This window comes from Mustela erminea, chromosome 17 (genome assembly GCF_009829155.1).
Source record: "Mustela erminea isolate mMusErm1 chromosome 17, mMusErm1.Pri, whole genome shotgun sequence".
NCBI classification, from domain to species: Eukaryota; Metazoa; Chordata; class Mammalia; order Carnivora; family Mustelidae; genus Mustela; species Mustela erminea.
The window spans coordinates 65,591,861-65,612,496 of NC_045630.1; the positions used below are offsets into that span (position 1 = coordinate 65,591,861).

Sequence of the window (20,636 nt, forward strand, 5' to 3'; positions counted from 1 at the left end):
AAGTTCTTTCAACACAAGAAAATAAACTCCCAATTTCTCTCTCTCCTCCTGCCCCCTTTGCTATAAGCCAGTGCTGACACAAATTTCTAGGTCCAAGACGGACCACTTCTGCCATGTAAGCAAACCAAAAGGTGTATAACTTTTATGTTCCTGAAAATGCTCTGTTTGATCAGAAATCCAGTGGTATTTCCAGCCCACTAATCTCCAAATGCCAAGCCAAGCTGGGACCTTTTCATTCCAAAGGAGTCTGATTTTGTGGCTCTAGTCATTCAGATATTTTCTGTTTTTCTCTTCCTCATTCTTTCTTTATTTTTTTTAAAGATTTATTTATTTATTTATTTGACACAGAGAGAGTGATCACAAGTAGGCAGAGAGGCAGGCAGAGAAGGGGTGAGGAAGCAGGCTCCCCGTGGAGCAGACAGCCTGATGCGGGTCTCGATCCCAGGACCCTGGGGTCATGACCTGAGCTGAAGGCACCCAGGCGCCCCTCATTCTTTATTTTTGATCTTACAAAGTCTTCCAGCCTTCTGCCCCATTTTCCACATCTCCAAATGGAGACTGCCCCCTTCATGAAGGGTTTAATAAAGCTTGTTTGTATTATCTGCATTTGTTAGTCATTTTTTTAACACCATTGAAGGGGAACAGAATACACCAGCCCAAAATATATCACCCACGCTTTGGCATGTGCATTATTTTGAAGTGAAGTCAATCAAGACCCAGCAGACTCACGAAAAGATTTTTGCCTCTCCATTATTACCTAATAACATTTAGAAAGGGAGCCTGAACCAGAAAGAGAGCCACTACCAGAGGTAATGTTTTCATCTGAGAGACTTAGCTGCCTGGCAGGGCAAACACCATATATAATACACTTGGTCTTCTCATTCTCCTGTGAATCGCCTTCCTCCCCTTTGAAATCTCAGACCCCTACCCCTTTCCTTAGTTCAAGATGGTATAAAACCCTTAATTGCCTGAGAAGTTTTTTTTTATGGGGCTCTCATACATGTAAGATCAAGATTTTTGACTTATTAATCTGGCTTTTGCCAATCTAATTATTATACCAGCCAAAGAACCTAGAAAGAAAGAAGAGAAAATTTCTCCTCTCTTCTCCAGACACCTTCTTTTAAGGGCTGATTCTTCATTTTAATGCTTCTGCATCTTATGCTAAGTTGACATGGGAAATTAACCATTTCCCCCCGTATTATTCCCTTCCTTAAGCATCATGAGCCATGTATGAATCTTCTACTACATACCATGTACTCACAGTTGTTTCATATAATCCCACATTGCAAACCTTATAAGGTTTAGAAATAAGAAAGTAGAAGTTCACAGAACCCAAGTCTTTGGCAAAGGTCATTCTGCTAGTTAGGGCTTTTGACCCAGGCCTGCGTGTCTCTAAAAACTATGTCCTTTTCTCCATGCTACACCTGGGGAGGGGGATCCACCCCTCTTTTGAGCTCCATCTTCCTCACCCTTCTTTGGTGAATGATGGCTGGTAGGTAGAGTGGGCACTGGTTGTTGTTGTTGTTGTTGTTGTTGTTTTTTAATAGCTTTGATCACATACTGAAGTTTCTCCTTGTCTCAATTTCAACATTTGTAGAAGGGACATAAGCCCAGCTTGCCTCATGGGAGTCATGTGAGAACAAAACGACAGAATGAAACTTCACGTAAAAGCAACCAGCCCTTTGCAAAGGTTGTGAGATGTGAATGGGCATGGGAGAAGGTGTTTGGAAACACCTTAGAAAACTCACCTGCTGTTGGGAGGTTCGCCTTACTCAGGAAATCCCCACCCTCCTAGCCAATTGTGCCCTGCTTCCATGTTGTCTCTTCTAATGCTTTGTAAAACTTGGTCTTGCCCAAAATCCCTTGAGAAGAGTACCCAGTGCTTCTGAGTCAGTGTGTTCCCCAATCCATGGGTTACTTTCTTTTGAATGAAGGACTTCAAGCAACACTGTTTCAGCTGTTTCATTTAACAGCTTACACCCCTCAGACCTAGGGCATCAGACGCCTCCCCAATATCTCATTCCAGATGTGTTCAGAAACATATCAAAAGCAACTGTTCTCCTCCCCCTGTTTCTCATTTCATTAAAAAGGCAAACTGTAAAAAGGGAGGCAGGGATTATGTCTGTTTTATTTGCCAGACTGACCTGGCAGAGATCCTCAATAAATAGTCATTAAGTGATTTACGTGACTTTAAATATTTACATATGATCACCCTTAATTCCAAGTCTTTTCAATAGATTCTAAATGTATCTTCAGGTTCACTTTCTCCGTTGAGATGGCCCTGGCTTCTCACTGGCAGCACAGAGTGTAAGTGAAGCTGGGGCTGTGGTCCTTGTCCTCAGGTCAAGCACACTTTGGAGTATCCACCCAGACAAAACCAGCCTTCTGCCTGGCTTCTCTGTACTCATACACTTTGGCTCCCAAGTCCTACGGATTCACACCTGCCTCTCTGGTTATTGGGAATTTGCAGTCAGATCCGCTGCTAATGCCCACAGAACTCACTCATGATGAACCAATTTCATGAGAGCAGAGAGCACACCCGAGCAAAATCAGTGTAAGCTCAGCACAGTGCCAGGCATATAGGTAATGAGTTGGTTAAGGAATCCATTTCTGGGGACTACATCTGCTTTTTCTGGAAATATCTGTCATTCCTAGGTTCTCACTCTTTTGGTCACCAGACTCTTGGTCTAGTCCTATCTCCAAGCCCTGGAATGGGAGTTGTCATCCCTATGATCAGACAGTGAATGTACATTTCAATAGAGATACTTTTAAGCCTCTTCCTTGGGACTGGCTGATCAATTCACAGTAACATTTCCAGGAAGAGACCGTTACACATCTGGGGGTTGAGGAGACTTCTCAGGAGTGGATGGAATTAGGAACTCAAATCTGAAGGAGCATAGAGGATAGTTATTCTGGAAGGAAGTCAGTGTTCTTCATTCTTCCTCAGTATTTCCAGTCAATTCAGTGATTTATTTTTCTTTGAGGTGAGGCAGAAGGGACGCGCTGCTGTTTAGATGACATTCTCATAGGCAAATAACCTTGGTGTGTCTGGTGAGATGGGTGGAGACTGGGGTTTCTCCGTCTGTTAGGCAGATAGAAAGATGCAGGTTGCTGGAGGTGGGTGGGCGCTGGATCCCACCAGGAGACCCCACCATCCCAGACACCCTTCCTTGCTAAGGTCATCCAACCCAAACCTCCCACTGTAGAGAAACTGTTACTTAAGGTTAAATCACATTTACTTTTTTGAACGCTTTATGAACTGAACTTTACTTCCAATAATCCTATTATTTTCCCCATTACTATGCAAACTGCTTTACTCATTCTTGATTTTTCTGACCTGGTTGGAAGGGGAGACAGGAAGGTATCACTATTTCTGCCAAGTATGATCTGTGAGGGAATTAGCTTTAAAACTTAGCCCATTAGAGGTGCCTGGGTGGCTCAGTGGGTTAGGGCCTCTGCCTTCGGCTCAGGTCATGATCCCTGGGTCCTTGGATCGAGCCCCGCATTAGGCTCTCTGCTCAGCAGGGAGCCTGCTTCCTCCTCTCTCTCTCTCTCTGCCTACTTGTGATCTCTGTCTGTCAAATAAATAAATAAAATCTTAAAAAAAGAACCTTAGCCCATTAGTAGTCTGGGGAGAGGATGCAAACCAGACGTAACATAGCTAGATCAAAGAAAAGTATTAAAAATCTCTCTTGCCTCCAGCTTACTGGTAGCTCAGAAGCAAGCCGGAGTTGTCTCCCCAGCAATCTCTCCCTTCTGAGGCACAGCCTGAGCCATGGGCTTTTGTCCATCCAAATGCTCAGGACCCTACTGATTTTCTTGATCATCTCTACCTAGAACCTCTCTCCCTGTCTGTTTGTTCCATATTACTCCATTCGACTCATAATCCTCACTTATTCCATATATTCTTGTGTAACCCCAAACAAAGGGAAAGGGAATGTGCCGGGGAAATTTTAATACCAGAGAATACAAGATCGCTGGGGCCCGACACAGTTTCAGCTAAGCTCGAACCAGCAAAAAGGATGAGACAAGTAAGGTGAATCGCGGCTCTAAAGCTTCTTACCTTTTGGGGTATTTGCACAGAGGAGTAAAGTGTATTTGCTAGTATTTGTCGACACTCTGGAATAGTGTCCTGTTAAAAAAAGAAAAAAGCAATCCTAGGTCACCTAGACAAACCCAAAGAGAGAGGCAGAATCCAGGAAGGAAAGCAGAGATGGGAGGAAGAGCAAGGCGGAAGAGAGCTTCCGGACCAGGAGTGGGAGAGGGAGGAGCTCTTGTTGGTAAGGGCTATTATAATTAGTAATAACATTTTTCCAAGAAGCAATTGCCAGATTTCTAAATTGTGTTGTGTTTAAATAAATCAAAACATGTATAATATATAGAAGTCTCATGAGCTATGAGACGCCTAAGGTGATCGAAGGATAATTTGAAGTAATATGGCTAATGTTGCAAGTAAACTTTGCTTTAGCCCGAAGGAGCCTTGGAGCAAATATGTGAGGACGACTGATGGGTCAAAACAACAAAACTGCAATGACAGCAACAGCAAAAGCAACTTCCAGGCTGGAGAAAAGTATCCCGGGTCAGTGAAGTTTCTTCCTGAACACCCAGGACCGTCCTGTGGTCTCCTGAGAGTGTGTCTTGAGCAGGGAAGAAGGAGGCTGGTGATAGAGCAATTGGTTTTGATATAAGCCAGGCTGTGTGGAGCCCAGAACAGTCACCCCTAGGAGGCAGAAAGGAGCTCTCAGGACACTAACGGCTTCAAAAGAAAGCGTAATATCTCCTCTCAGAAATGTGGTAGATCAGATATAACTTGAGACACCAAGGGCTGGACTGAAGCTGGCATTCTGAGGCCCCAAAGGGCTGCTTTTATTTCTTCACTGAATGGGCCAATGTGGAAAGTGTTCTATGCCCTCTAAGGAGCAGGCCCACCTGGGGCTACAGTGATTCCTGGGGGCCCGTCAAAGTTGTCTAGGTCATGCCTCACAATTATCTTCTTATTTGAGTTTCTTTAAACTTTATTCTTATGAACTTCTTTTTGAAGGGTTTCATTTGAATTGACAATGTGTTTGTTTACCTCAGCTTGGTGACCCACACCTAGAAAGCCTTGAATGTGGGCCCAGAGCAACCATGGGCCCCTGAGCCTTCTCTAGATGGAAAAGGCATCTCTATAGCCCATGTTCTGACATAATAACTCAAACATCAGACCAAACACACACTTCCCTATCTGCTGTTCTTTGCAAAAGGAATTTGGCCTGTTGAGTGGCCCTTGTAAACAGTGGAGGGAAAAGAGAATTCCCTACATCACAGGGCAAGCATTACGGGCCGGGTCAGAGCCCAGGGCTCAGAACCAGAGGTCACTGACTCCTGCACGAGAAAGCATTCATAAGGACTTAGGGAGACACAGACGTGTTGGGTTTCAAGGGCTATGCGTCCTCATATTCCATGTTGCCCAAGTCCACAGAGAAATCTCAACTAAAGCAAGGAGGGCCTTGAGAGGAAGATTAGGTCCCAGGAAAGACGGGAAAGGACTCACATTAATGCCGGTGATTGTGTCATACACCGGGGTCTCTCCAGAAGGGGGGCAGTAGTTAAGAATGTCCTGATGAGTATCCATTCTCTTCTTTTCTTCAATGGACTCTGAAACCAAGGAGGGAGGGAATCAGAGCGGACCCTCCTTTGATTCACCACCCCACCAGCCTACCCCTCAGAAGACCCATTTAGGGTGACCACCATGCTGGTTTCTGGGACATGGGACTTTCCATGCTAAACCCAGGGAGATCCCATAATGAGCTGTTTACCCTGTTTACTTCACTTCTCAATTTGTGGACCAAGGCAGCCAAAGGGGAAGCAGAGAAAGTCAGAAACCCTTTCAGAGTGCGTTTGAGAGGAGGAAAGATCTTAACACCTACAGTTTATACACAACTGCTGCTTAGGTCCCTCCCTAACACTCCACATGGACAGTATCAGGGAATCTGAGAAGAAAAAAAAAAAAAAGCAGCAATATTTAGGGATGCAGAGCATGGGGTTTGGCATGGAGAGAGACAGAGATAGCCTTCTCCAGGAGGAATGTGTCCAGACTGAGATGGGAGTAAAGAGAGGTCTCTGGAGTTGATCTGATGAGGAGGACTGGGTATGGGTTGGGGCTCTGAAAGGGATAGGGATTTGGAGGGCCGACAGGAGTGTGTTGGTGTATGGGACCTCAGAGTTGGAGGCCATGCCCCAGGCCTGGGGAGTGGAGTCAGTAGTGGAGGGCGTGTGTCAGTAGGAGGGCCACACCAGAAAGGCCCTCGGGGGGGTGGGGGGAAGGAGAAGGGTTAGCCCTGGAGAGGGAACTGGGAGGACTTTGAACTTAGGAGATAAATTATGGACTCAAGTACTCTCTTACTCCAGAACTGAGGAGTGCAGGATGACTGTGCTCTCCTTGAGGACACAGAATATGGCCTCTTCATTTCTGTACCCTTAGTGCCTAGTACCAAGCCTGACACACAGTTTATCATATGTTGTTGAAGAAATGAGGGGGCAAATGCAGGAATGAGGCTGAAGACAAAACTAGTGCATGCTCTACCTTTTCTTCTTTCTCTCCGCATAATTAGAATTACTGGCACCAAGGCAACGGCGCTGAACAGGAAGACCAGCCCCAGAAGGTACAGGAACATGGAAGGTTCCGGGTCATCAGCAGCACCTTTAGAGAGAGAACAGTTGGAGGCACGGGGAAGGGAGAAGAGACAGCGAGGGAAAAGTGACCCAGCTTTTGGAGCAACTGCCACCTTCCTCCCAGCCTGGTGACTTCCCAGGAGCCCTCAGTTTTCATGGGCTATTCCCATTCAGACCAGGAGCTGAAGAAGGTATAGGTCCCCAGACAGAAGTTTCTAGAGAAAAAGGGGAAACAGTCACCTTCACAGAGCTTCCAGGCAAAGACAGGGTTTGAAGAATTGCTGCTGATGGGGTTCCTGGCCACACAGATGAAGGTCATGCCCCTTTCTCCCAGCCTCCAGGATATGGGTAGGATGGAGCCAATATAGGACTCATTGGCTTCCTGCCCCAGGGACTCCCAGCTGTAGGTCACATCCTCCCCTCCTTGGTCCATGAAGCATGTCAAATTAGTCACACAGGTGCCATTCTCGTTGTTCTGCAGACCCATGGTAACTTTGGGCTTTGACAGGTGCTCTGCAGAAGAGAAGTGGACAACCAAGGGTAGAAACTATGCCTTTTCTGAATTATTCTTGCATACCTTGGACCTGAATCTCTGGGGGTGCTACAGAGTGGAGAGAAAGAAACAATTCAGAACAGAATTCTCATTCTTATCTGGAAAAAAGAACTGTCTAGGTTGGCTTTCCCACAGTTATATATAAATAACAGTAGCAATAGAAATAATAATAATACAACAAGAATGCAGCTGCCATTTTCAAAGCAAAGCTATATAGCCAGGCTCATGCAGATGTATTTTAGATGTGAGCTAATTTTATCTTTTTTTTTTTTAATTTTTATTTTTTAGAGGCTCCCTATTCCTTGGTCTTTAGGTTTCTTTGAAGAGACTTTCAGTTTACTCTCCAGGAGAGAACAGTATGGGAATAATATTTCTGGCCCTCTCTTTCTCATGCTCACTGTTCTCCCTGAGAGGATGAGCAATTGGTTCGTTGATGAGATGTTGAGAGTCTGACATCCAACATCCTTTCTTTATTATTACCTTCTCTACTCTGAGAAAGTTAAGATTGCTGTTTAAAGAAAAGAAATTAAAAAAAAAAAAAAACATTGTTGTTTAAATGTGGTTGCTCCCCCCCACCCCCCAGCAGACGCATGCCCTCTGTTCCTTTCAACTATGTATATATGGAGGACACACCTGGATCAAGGTACATGGCCTACCTCTTAAAGGCAAACCTGGAGGCCCATCTCTGGCTGTCCCTGATCCTACTGCTTGGTGTGTAAAACAGCTATTCCTGTAACTGGTTGAGTAATTATTTTGTAAGGTTATCTGAACTGAATGGGCTCCAATGTCTAGAATTGGGGGAAAATATTTCTCCTATCTAGCTTCACCAGAAAAAAAATAAAGCTGATATTTTTATCTTCCTTTTGATTGCTGTGTTTTCCCTACCCATAGGGAAAGAGGTGTAGTTGATGTTTATATGCAATAATCTTTCTAAAATAAGTATCACCTTCCTCCCCACTATAGATATGAAAATGAAGTTTCACAGAGTTTAAGTAATCTGGCTAACACCATGCACTTAGTAGGTAGAGAAGCCAACCTTTGACTTGTGTGATCCCTGCTTCCCCATCACTCATCTTCTACGCTGCCCTGCCTCTTGGCAGAACCTCTGAATGGGAAGGGGCCTTAGGAATCAACTACATTTACTTCATCCATGCAAGACTTCCCTCTTCTACACTCTTGCCAAATGTTTACCCAACCTTTGCTTGAATATCTCGAATATCAGAGAGTCAACCACTTCATGAGGTCAGTCATCCACATTTAGAACTGATTCTGCTCACCATAGACGCGCAGCCTATACTGCTGGATGAAGGGCTCTTCCATGGAAGAGCCGTAGATAAACACGCTGTAATCACCCGAGTCACTCTTATCCAGTTTGCCGAGCTTCAGGGAATAGTTTCCACGTAGATAGTCCATCCTTTCCTTGTTATGACTCTGGGTCACTATAACATTGGTTTGGTTCTCTGGTGTTTTTGGCTGTATGGTAATGAGAGGGGTTGTGTTGAAGATCCAGACAAGGGTTTCAATCTGAACTCCTGGGGCCTTCAGAGGGAAAGTCACAGACCCACCAAGGTCACCGACCAGGTCCTTCAGAACTCCAGAGGTTACTGGCCCTGCAGACACAGAGAACCATAAAGTAAACCTAGGTCTCTGCCCTTGCCACCAATTACTCACCTACTTTGGGTCCTGGGAAGGTCCCAAGAAACCTTCTGGGGCCAACTCAACCAGGCCCTGGGAAGCCCTTTGAAACCTCACACAAAGGCAATAAGGTCAGAATACTTTGCCCAGGGGCTCCTGGGTGGCTCAGTGGGTTAAAGCCTCTGCCTTCGGCTCAGGTCATGATCCCTGGGTCCTGGGATCAAGCCCTGCATTGGGCTCTCTGCTTAGCAGGGAGCCTGCTTCCTACTCTCTCTGCCTGGCTCTCTGCCTACTTGTGATCTCTGTCAAATAGATAAATAAATAAAATCTTAAAAAAAAAAAAAAAAAAGAATACTTTGCCTGAAAGGAGGGACTGCAGGTGAACCCGCCCTTTCCCAGAGACCTCAGGCTGGAAGATCTCATGCTCTGAGGTAAGTCATGAGGCCCACCTCCATCTTGGACAAGTTCCTGTCGGGGGACAAGTGGTGAGGCTATCGTCCAAACCCCCCTTTGGACTCCCATATTGCTCCTGGGAGAGCTGATTTTGCTGCAGATGCAGAAACAGCAGCTTGTCTGATGAGGGAGGGTAGGGGGTGGGGGGAGCAGTGGTTCTCAAGCAGAGATCAGGACACTGGGAAGTGAGCTCTAAGTTCTTAATGATAACAATAGCTGGGAAGCTTGTGGGTGTTTCATCTTTTGCTTTATGATAGATGAGAGTGCATTTGAAATCATCCCCTAGTGAGGTTCTCATTCACTTGAATTTCAGTGTCCTTCCTTGAGTGGAAAGGCAAAAGAGCACTGGACGCTCTGTAGGATGCCTAGACCGACTTATGATACTCACCCCCAAATATTAAGAGTTGTAATAGGGGTTCACTTCCCCAAGAAATTTTTGTCTCACCGTAATCTTAGTTCAAAAAGTATGACCTATGAACAACCACCACTGGTTATGTGGTTCCAGGCAGAAAACAGTAAGAATGGCTGTGGGAAAAGCTTTCAGAAGTGGCCCATGGAGCATTTCCAATGAACAACTGTGGGGGATGAGTCTTCTACCTGTTAAGATCTGAAGGACAGACTTGGGATAGTACAGAGCAGAAAGGAAATTTAGAGGTACACAGTCAGTAAGAGGCAGAGCTCACATCAGTACTCACAGGATCGAGTTCCCATCCATCATCGCTTACAAATGAGAAAACCAAACAGCAGAAACTGAGAGTGTTCAAGGATCACAAATAGTGGCAAAACCAAAACCAGAACCCAAGTCTTCTTAAAGGTGTTCTCCATACAAGTACAAAACCCAGTTATTTTCCATTCTACCTCTTAACATAATGCGTCATGCTGAAATGTCTAAGAGTAATTTTATTAATTCCATCATGGAAAGCACAAGAAAGAAAGAAAGAAAGAAAGAAAGAAAGGAAGAAAGAAAGAAAGAAAGAAAAGAAAACCTTTTTAAGTCATTTCCATGCCCAAGGTAGGGCTCAAACTCACAACCCTGAGTTCAAGAGTCACGCTCCACCAACAGAGCCAGCCAGATGACCCTGGAACATCTTTTTAAAATCCAATAAAGCAACGAAGCTATAGGGTCCCGACAGTTGTATTATAACGAGGCAGCTGTTGGGCTGCACTCTGACTTTTGTAGGCTGTATTCACTTTTGTCTTCATCCATAAAAAATATTGAAAATTATATTTTATGACTGCATTGGTATAAAAATGAATGTAATGCCAGCTGGATTCATTATTACACATTAATTATTTTTATTATATTTATTTTTCTTCTGATTCTGAAAGAAATTCAAATAACTGTGGGCCCCGGACACTGTGGCTAATTGGCCCTGTGTGATTGACCAAGCATCCTGGTTCTACTTCATGTCAAATCTTGATCTGTTACCATATATTTTTAATTGAAATACAGTTGATATATAATAATTATATTGGTTTTAGGTGTACCACATAGTAATTCAACAATTCTATACATTATGCAGTGTTCACCATGATAAGTGTAGTCACCATACTAAGTTATTACAACATTATTTTTTTTCAAAGATTTTATTTATTTATTTGACAGAGACAGAGAGATCACAAGTAGGCAGAGAGGCAGGCATGGAGGGGGAAGCAGGCTCCCCGCTGAGCAGAGAGCTCTATTTGGGGCTCAATCCCAGGACCCTGAGATCATGACCTGAGCCGAAGGCAGAGGCTCAGTCCTCTGAGTCACCCAGGAGCCCTTATTACATGATTGACTCTATTCCCTGTGCTGTACTTTTCATCTCTGTGACTCACTTATCTTTTTTTTTTTAATTGTGTTATGTTAGCCACCATATAATATATCATTAGTTTTGGATGCAGTGTTCCAAGATTCATTGTTTACGCACCATTCCCAGTGCTCCATGCGATCTGTGCTCTCCTTCTACCCACCACCGGGCTCACCCATCCCCCACCACCCTCTCTTCTAAGACCCTCAGTTTGTTTCTCAGAGTCCACAGTCTCTCATGGTTCGTCTCCCCTCCAACTTCCCCCCCATTCACTTTTCCTTTCCTTCTCCTACTGTCCTCCGTGTTATTCCGTATGCTCCACAAGTAAGTGAGACCATATGATAATGGACTCTCTCTGCTTGACTTCCTTCACTCAGCAGGATCTCCTCCAGACTGACTTATTTATCTTCTAGCTGGAGGTTTGTACCACTTCATCCTCTTCACCTACTTCATTCATTCCCTCACCACCTCTTCCCTCTGGCAACCACCAGTTTGTTTTCTGTATTTGTGAGTCTGTTTCTGGTTTTGTTTATTTGTCTCTTTTGGATTCCACGTACGAGTAAAATCATATGGTAGTTGTCTTTCTCTGTCTGACTTATTTCGCTTGGGTCCATTCGTGTTGGAAATGGCAAGACTTCATTCCTTGTGACGGCTGTAATATTCCATTGTGTGTATATACTCGATATCTTCTTTATCCCTTCATCTACTGATACACACTCGGGCTGCTTCCATATCTTGGCCATTATAAATAATGGTGCATTAAACACAGGGGTGCATATTTCTTTTTGAATTAGTGTCTTTGTATTCTTTGGGTAAATACCCAGTGGTAGAATTACTGGATCGTATGGTATTTCTATTTTTAACTTTTTGAAAAAACTGTTTTCCACAGTGGCTACACCAATTTACATTCCCACCAACAGTGTGCTAGGATTCCCTTTTCTCCGTACACTTGCCAACACTTGTTATAGTCTTTTGGATACTAATCATTCTGACTGGTATAAGCTGATATCTCATTGTGGCCGATTTGCATTTCCCTGATAATTAGGGATGTTGAGCATCTTTTCATGTGTTTGTTGGTCATCTGTATGTCTTCTTTGGAAAAGAGTCTATTCTGGTTCTCTGCCCATTTTTTTTTTAAAGATTTTTTATTTATTTGACAGAGAGAGATCACAAGTAGGCAGAGAGGCAGGCAGAGAGAGAGAGAGAGGAGGAAGTAGGCTTCCTGCCTAGCAGAGAGCCCGATGCAGGACTCGATCCCAGGACCCCGAGATCATGACCTGAGCCAAAGGCAGAGGCTTAACCCACTGAGCCACTCAGGCACCCCTCTCTGTCCATTTTTAATTGGATTATTGGGAGTTTTTGGTGTTGAGTCTTACCATCATATTTTCTACCACCCTGGCACTGATGCAACTCATTCTCCTTCTAGCAGACCAAATTCCTGTCCTGGCCTCTCCAGTTATCCAAAATTGCTTCAGTAGGGGTTTCTTTCTTTCTTTCTTTCTTTCTTTTTTTTTTTTTTAAAGATTTTATTTATTTATCTGACAGACAGAGGTCACAAGCAGGCAGAGAGAGAGGAGAAAGCAGGCTCCCCACGTAGCAGAGAGCCCGATGTGGGGCTCGATCCTAGGACCCTGGGTTCATGACCTGAGCCGAAGGCAGAGGCTTTAACCCACTGAGCCACCCAGGCGCCCCGACTAGGGATTTATTTCTATAGTTCCTCTTAAAACTCAACTACTCCGGCAATAGTCCCCAATATAGATACTATATATCAAGGTTGTTTCTGTGCCAAACATTTATTATAAAGATTATGCCCAATACCTAAAGCAGTCCTAACAACCAGGACTCTTGCTCCTTTTACACAGACATCAGCCACCTACATAGTCCGTGGGCCAAATGTGGCCTGCTGCCTATTTTGGTAAATCAGATTTTATTTGGACACCTCCACGGTCTTTTTTTTTTTTAAGATCTAATTTATTTTAGAAAGAGAGAGAGCTGGGGTGAAGAGGAACAGAGGGGAAGGGAGAGACAAGTAGACTTCATGCAGAGTGCAGCTGCCGTTAGGGGCTCTATCCCACAACCCTGAGATCATGACCTGAGCTGAAACCAAGAATAGGAAGCCCAACCAACTCCCTGGCACTTGAGCCAGACAGGTGCCCCGGGAGACAGCCATGTTCTTTCATTTACATATTGTTTATGGCTGGTTTTCCACTACAAAGGCTGAGCTGAGTAGTTGTGACAAAGGTTATTGTGCTGCAAAGACTAAAATATTTACTATTTGACCCTTCATAGCACAAGCTTATTAACTCTTGATTTGATGAGAAAACTGAGATTCAAAGAAAACCTAAATAACTTTTCCAAAGGCACAAAGCTAGTAGGTGATGATTTGAGGATTTACTCAATGCCATTCTGGCTCTGGAGCTTGAGGTCTTTCCAGCCTGGCTCAGTTTGAGGGGCTTGGAGCACTATTGCCAACTCCAGCTCTCTCCCTTGCTCCTCTTCAGCAGTGAGGGCTCAGCTGCCAATTCTGAAGCCCTTGGACCTCACAGAATCTGATTACCCCTTTGTGTCTTTTGGTGACCTTCAAGCACAAGCTGCTTTACAAGTGCCCCAGAGAAAGGGAATCCTGATGCTACCAAATGTTAATCAAGTGACTTGATTACAATTTTGGGATTTTTTTTTAATTTAAAGATTTTATCTATTTATTTGAAAGAGAGAGAGAGTGCACACGTATGCATGATAAGGGGGAGGGGTAGAGGGAGAAGCAGCCTCCTGGCTGAGCAGGGAGCCAGATTCAGGGCTTCATCCTGGGACACCACAATCAAGACCTAAGCCAAAGGCAGCCACTTAACTGACTGAGCTGCCTGGACGCTCCTACAGTTTTGGGATCTTAACCAAATCTTTTTGTTAAATTTGTCTCCAAAAGTACTGGCTTATCCCCTGGTAAAAGTCTTTTCTGGGGGCTGATTCCTGTTTTCAAACATTTCTGTCTCCTCACCCCCATCAGTCAGTGCATATATAATTTGGATCTCTCAAGTCTTTATTAAATCAATCTGTTAAATAATCTGATTTTTCAAAAACCCTCTCCCTTGCATCCCTAAATACTAAAGCAGGATGATTTCTAGTTGCTCTGTCTTTGATCATCTCCATGGTATGAAAGTAGTCCTAGTCCATGCTACAAAGTCAGTGTCAGTTTGAATTTTCGATGGATCCTATAATGTATGTATCCTTTTACATCAACAATAAGGTGAATATTTTGCAGTCAAAGAAAGCAGTTACCACTTGGCTCCAAGTAGCTGCAACCCTGAATTTTCACACAAGGTTTGGGAGAGATGTTGAAATCAGGGAGACGGCAAGAATATGACTTTAGTACTATAGCGGGTGTGCACACATTTAGACACGGGCAATCATTGTTTTCACTTCTTCACACATGTGGTGTGCTGTATTCTCTGAGCGAATGCCAAGACAGGTGAATTTTGTGTGAGGATATAAAAAAAGTCTCCAAATTCACTGCTCCTTGTAAGGATGAAATTGGAAGATGACACAGTGCAAGTTGTCAACACAAGCCTAGAGGGAGTATATTGTTTCTATCATAATTATATCTTTAGGATAAATAAAGGGGTCATGAAAGAAGAAAGTAGTTCCATGCTATTCCCCAAGTGTGAGTTCAGATGATAAGAGGCAGGGTTAGCCAGTCCTAGCCAGTTTTGTTTCCTCTTCTGTGGAAAGAGTTTCCCAGAGTTGACTGTGAAAAGGAATCCAGAAACAAGAGACTTCTCTCAGCTGCCCAAGGCTGACCTGAAGTCCCCCATTCTGTGATGGCTTTTCCACCTGAAGCAATCCTGTTGAGTTTTACCTTGTCTATGCAGGTCATGTTTTCTTCACTCAGTCATTCTTTCCTCTCGCAAGAATTTATTTCGTTCCATATTTGTGCCAGGCACTGTCTAGGCGCTGAGGACATAACTAGGGAGGGATACCATCCCGAGCCTTGTGCTCTCAGAGCTAGGAGACAGCCATTAAATAAATGACTGTATGGGATATGAAAGGGGATGTAGTAGGCATTTGGAGAACCTACAATACCAAAATTGAGCATGATTTGTAAGATTGGAAGACTCTAGAGAATGAGTGGCTACTAACACCCAACTACGAGGCCTGGGAGGATTGGACCCCATGAAACTCAGCTACCCTCCCACCTAGATCAGTGTAGTGAATGTCCTAACTTGTCTTTTCTGCATCCACTCCATCCTTTCCTCATTTAATAGCAGCCAACTGGGTTGGGTAAGACTGACAGGAACCCAGTTCTGGTGGTAGACTACCTCTGGCATGGTAATCAGCTCAACAGTATCACATGACCTGGGCTGACTTATCTGAAAAACCCTGGGCTTTTGCTCTAAGACATGATGCTATGGAAAGATATGAAGCTGGGGACCAGCATCCACTTGCTCTCACCAGACAAGCAGCCAGGTCTCCTTCACCTGACCCCCAGTTTCCTTTGTACCTCACATTTTTGTTTGTGCTTTATCCTACTCTCTGCCTATCCAAATCATATTCCAGACCCATAAAACCTAGTTCAAAGCCCTTCCCTGAGTAAGTCTCCGCCTTTTCCTTACACCCACTCCCTGAAATTCTACCTCAAATGTCCCTTCTTTTTCCACTTTAAATTCCCCAGAAGGAGTTATTGTCCTGGGTGGTGATTGGACATACCCTTTGTAGACCAATAGTTGATATAAAGACATTAGGTTCCAGATTACCTGGTGGTAGGCTCTGGGGTTGCACCCAGAGAAGGGTGGGGTTGGCCTCTCCTCCAGGCAGCATGGAACAGTGTAAAGAGGTAGTGCTCTGGCTTAATTGAGAGTCAGGAGACCTGGGTTCATTCTGGTTCCTCCGTAATAAACAACAAACCCTTGAAATCACTCCTTAGCTCATAAACTGATTTAATGGCCATCATGTTTTTACCCTCAAAGTAATTCCATGGGATAGAGGTTAATTAAGCTCCATTTTATTAATGCGGACACTGGGGCTCTAAGATGCTGAGTGATTTCCCCCAAGGTCCCAAATTGGGAAATGGTAGACTTGGGATGTGGAGCTACTTGGGTCTTTTGTGTCAGAGGCTTGCATTCTTTCTACTACTTATTTACCACACTGAGTTACAGTGTTCTCAAGCCTCAAAAAGAAAAATAACCTTTATTTGTGAGGACTTGGGGTGGATGAAGGGCAAATACGGATTTGAAAGCATTTCGAGAAGTACAGAGCTTTCTGCCACCCAGTAGGAAGTGGGGGGGAAGGGTGAGGAACAGTGTTATGAGACAGGCCTTGTGACGGCTTCTCATTTTTAATTCTCATTTCCCCAAGGAGGGCTAGAAGTGAGAAACAGATTTCCCCAAATTTCTTTGGATGGCTTCTCAGCAGGATGAGCTTTTCAGAATGTGGTCTGGAACCTAATGCCTACAAACCATTCGTTGGCTAATTCACGGCAAAACACTGTCCAGTCACCATGCATGGTGAGATCTCCTGCAGCAAGCATTCCCTGCCAACCTGCCTTTGGAGGTGGAGGGACCTGGAGCTGGAGACCCTCTGTCTTCTGCCCCACCCAAGACTCAGATATTTTGGTATTAAAAGAGTCAATCCTAAGATACCCTTCATAACAGGAAGGTAAACATCTCCTCCCCTTTACCACCTCCTTTTCCTCTGGGTTATCACCTCTTCCCCTCACCTGCTCCCCCCCACCCAACAAAACTCAAGAGTTGATTGGAGGTAAGGATCCATATTAAGAGGAAGGGACATCATCAGTACAGCAAGAATTAAGGGATGGTACCAAGGAGGAAGACTTCAGGGTAAGGGAAGGTGTAAAACTCACTTCCTGCTTGGTGGCCTGGTCCCCAAACAAGTCTCCAAAGATGCAGTGTCTCCATTAGAATGTACCAGCATATCATAGCATCCTCTTCATGGAAACAAGAGCACCACAGAGCTGGAAGAGGTCTTAGGGACTACTTAGTCCCATCCCACTTCACAGAGGAAGAGACTGATACTCCAAAGGTCATGGTGACATGCTCTAAGTCAGTGGAGCCAGGACTCCTAAGGCAGGGCTTCCTAAGCTATGCCCACAACACCCCTGAGATCTGTAACACTGCCTCAGTGTATTTCTGAAGAGCTTAAGAAGGAGCAGGGGGAGATGAGTGAGAGGCAGAACAGTAGGGAGTTTGAATGTGAATGTGTTGGGTTAGGGCATGAGTGTTGGCAAAGGCATGTGGCATATTGGGAGGTTTGCAAACCTCTGTTCCCTGTGTATCAGTCTTGGTACTGATTTAAAATTCTCTTTCTGTGGCACAGTAGTTTCCAAAACTGGTTTTTTCTTTCTTAAGCAAGAGTTAGTTTTGATGAAATGAACTCTATGCAGAATCAAACACGTTACTGTATAGCGTCAAAGCCTCTGATGGAAAAGGAGTCCCCTAGCTTCTGCCCTATCACCCATCCCCATCTCTCGCCCGCTATACTTTCTTTAAGCTCTTCAGAAGCACAATAGAAACACAATAAAGAAAAGATAAAGGGCAATCTTGGACTCCTTTCATCCATGGGAAGTGAACCGCGTAGCCTCTCCATGGAGCAGAGCACACACATGTGTGCCTGCTGCTCATAGTTGAGGTTTCAGGAGACAGCTGGGATTTTCAAGAGCTCTGCTGTTTACTCCCCCACTTCACCATGAAGTTCCACTTCTGATCACTATTTCTATTCAGGGAGTGGTTTTTAAAATGAGAAACCTATTCTAGGACCACCTGCTTAGAACCAGGTGCTTCCTAAATATGCAAAGTTCTAATGAACTCAGGGAGGGCAACAGTCTGCTGAACACTCAGTGAGGCCAGGTTGTGGGGAGGAAAGGATTAGGAGTATTGACTGACTGTGTGGTCTTGGGCAGGTCACTTCAGGCAGGCTGGGGCACACATAAACATACCAACCAAGTCCTCAGAGGAAGATCTCATGGTGGTACCCATGAGTTTGATGAACAGAGAGAATTCCCAATTTACAGGGCTCCAGGTCCTATCTGAGAGCCAGGAGGGCAGTAAAACCTTCAAAGACTAAAATCTTTGTGACAGGAACAGAAAATTCCTTAGTCCTTCATAGTATTAGACATAAAGTACCTAGAGTATAAGGTGGTTTTCTAAGTAGAGACTAACTGAATTGTTCAGACTAAGAGAGAAAGTTCAAATGTTTCCTTCCACTAATATCATTGTTACACATAATCATTTAAAATATTTTTCTAATATATTTCTAAATAAATACTTACAAATATGTTTAAGCAGAAATATTTAAAATGTATATTTATAAATAAATAAATATGCACCTGTATGATCTCATTTTTGTTTTAAAGTTGCCCTCAAAGGAAAGGAGGGCTAAGGCTCAGGGAAGATAGCATTCTTTATTTAATTCATGACAGAATCTAGATTAGAACACAGGTCAGTCTGCTTCCCAACACCCTTTCTTTCAGCCCTTCCTTTCCTAGGACAATCAGAATGGAAGTCTGTCTGCAGATTCATTCTTTATCTCTCCTAGTTTCTTTATGTCATTTGATTTAGAAACCACAGATTATAAAAAGATATGAAGTAGCAGAGCTTCTTGAGTTGGGTCAGAGTCCCAGAGTGGACCCAGAAGCCTGGAGGTATACCTCAAGATGGGGAAGGCAGTCAGGAGAACAGGGAAATCTGGACTCACCTGTGAACTGGCAGAGGAGAAGGATGAGAAGGAAGCATGCTCGGGGACCAGGCATGTTGTTCTCTGGATGTCAGTCACTAAAATGTGTTACTTCCTCTCACAGTGCTCACATCTCTTTCACAACTAGCATTTGCTAAGTAGGAGGAGTCATGAAATCACAAGTCAAAGTGAATGGTCTCTAATTTTTTCCAACGTTTACCTCACTTGTTAATTGTAGTTGGTCAATAAAGGATGGAAAAATTGAGTGGAATCTCAAAAGTGATGAAGCCCTCCATTTTACAGATAAGGAAACACTGGCTCAGAGATGCTAAGAATTGATCAAAGCCATATGATCAGTCTTTTCTATAACATTATATGACCTCTCAGATACTCAGAACACAAGAAATGTTAGGAAATAGAAGATTAGAAGGAGGGGAAAGGGAGGCATTAGGGATAAAATAATAATATTTACTGAGTTTTGCTAAGTGGCAGGAGATATAACAATATCAATCTCTGTGAATGGGAAACAGTGAAAAGACCCATAACACCTGAGAAGATATGCATCTAAAAGGAACCTTGATACCAAAAACCATACAAAAACAGGAAAAGAATTATAGACCAGTATCACTTATGAACATAGTTACAAATGAAATATTAACAAATCAAAACCAGTGGTGTGTTAAAAATCATCATGATTGAATATCACTTATCCTAGGAATGTGACAATGGACCAATATTATAAGCATTCACTAGTAAACCATCACATTGACTGAAAACAACACAACATATGATCATTTCAGATTATATAATAAAAGATTTGGTAAAATTTAGTATTTACTCATAATTTTAAAAATATGTAAAAAATTGGTAAAAAGAAAAACTATAGCAAACATTACATATAAAAGCTGAGCCTTGAGACTTAGAGTGGAGAAGGGAGTTGGGGGAAATTGGAAGGGGAGGTGAACCATGAGAGACTGTGGACTCTGAAAAACAATCTGAGGGTTTTGAAGGGACGGGGGGTGGGAGGTTGGGGTACCAGGTGGTGGGTATTATAGAGGACACGGATTGCATGGAGCACGGGGTGTGGTGCAAAAATAATGAATACTGTTATGCTGGAAATAAAAAAAATAAATAAATAAAATAAAGTGTAAAGAAATACAAAAAAAAAAAAAAAAGCTGAGCCTTGAGAAGCAATACTATCAAAGTAAGGAATAAGATAAGAATTGCTCCAGTTACTGTTACTATTCATTAATTAACTAGTGTCTTGGCCAAAGCAATGAGACAAGAAAAATAAATAAGATGTATGTGGATTTGAAAAGGAGAGACAAATTATTATTATTTTTTGAACATATCACTGTTGACATAGGAAATCCAAAAGAATATGCAGACAAATTATGAGAATTAATACGAGTAAACAAGGACTCCAACCATATTTTCCTATTTGGGCTTACAGGTTGACACTTGTTTACCAACCTTGACCTAGTCTGATTAAGAGATAGAGAGATATTTTCCCCAATGTTTTATTAGCAGAGTCTGGAGAGAACATAAATACTGTGACATCTAGGCAGTGATTTTTCCATTGTGAGGGATCACCCATTTGTAAACCATGGTACTACAAACGTGGCAATGGTAGAAACAGGAGCTTTGAAATGTGATTTTGATTCTGACATTCCTGGCAAAGAGAATGAGGTTGGAGAGGAGGTGTTTTATTGAAACCTACCCAGCCATGGTTTTGATGCAGGTGCTTTATTCTCATTTAATTTCACTTTGGTGATTCCTGTCATGGCTTTCCTTGTCCTAGAGATGACCAAACCAAGGTTTCTGGGAAGATAGGGGAAATAAACTATTTTGATATGGGAAGGGGCCAA

The 20,636-nt window shown here is 43.4% G+C and overlaps 1 protein-coding gene across 1 annotated transcript; it reads right to left on the minus strand.

Annotated features, from left to right (window-relative positions):
* Nucleotides 1-1,947: 1,947 nt before the first annotated feature.
* Nucleotides 1,948-18,878, minus strand: SLAMF7 (SLAM family member 7). Its single transcript, XM_032317372.1, has 7 exons — nucleotides 18,790-18,878; nucleotides 8,485-8,817; nucleotides 6,895-7,167; nucleotides 6,566-6,682; nucleotides 5,534-5,637; nucleotides 4,064-4,132; nucleotides 1,948-3,082 (listed from the first exon to the last, which is right to left on the minus strand). Exons 1-7 carry the CDS (start codon nucleotides 18,842-18,844, stop codon nucleotides 3,011-3,013), a joined length of 1,023 nt encoding a protein of 340 aa, XP_032173263.1. The 5' UTR covers nucleotides 18,845-18,878; the 3' UTR covers nucleotides 1,948-3,010.
* Nucleotides 18,879-20,636: the final 1,758 nt, after the last annotated feature.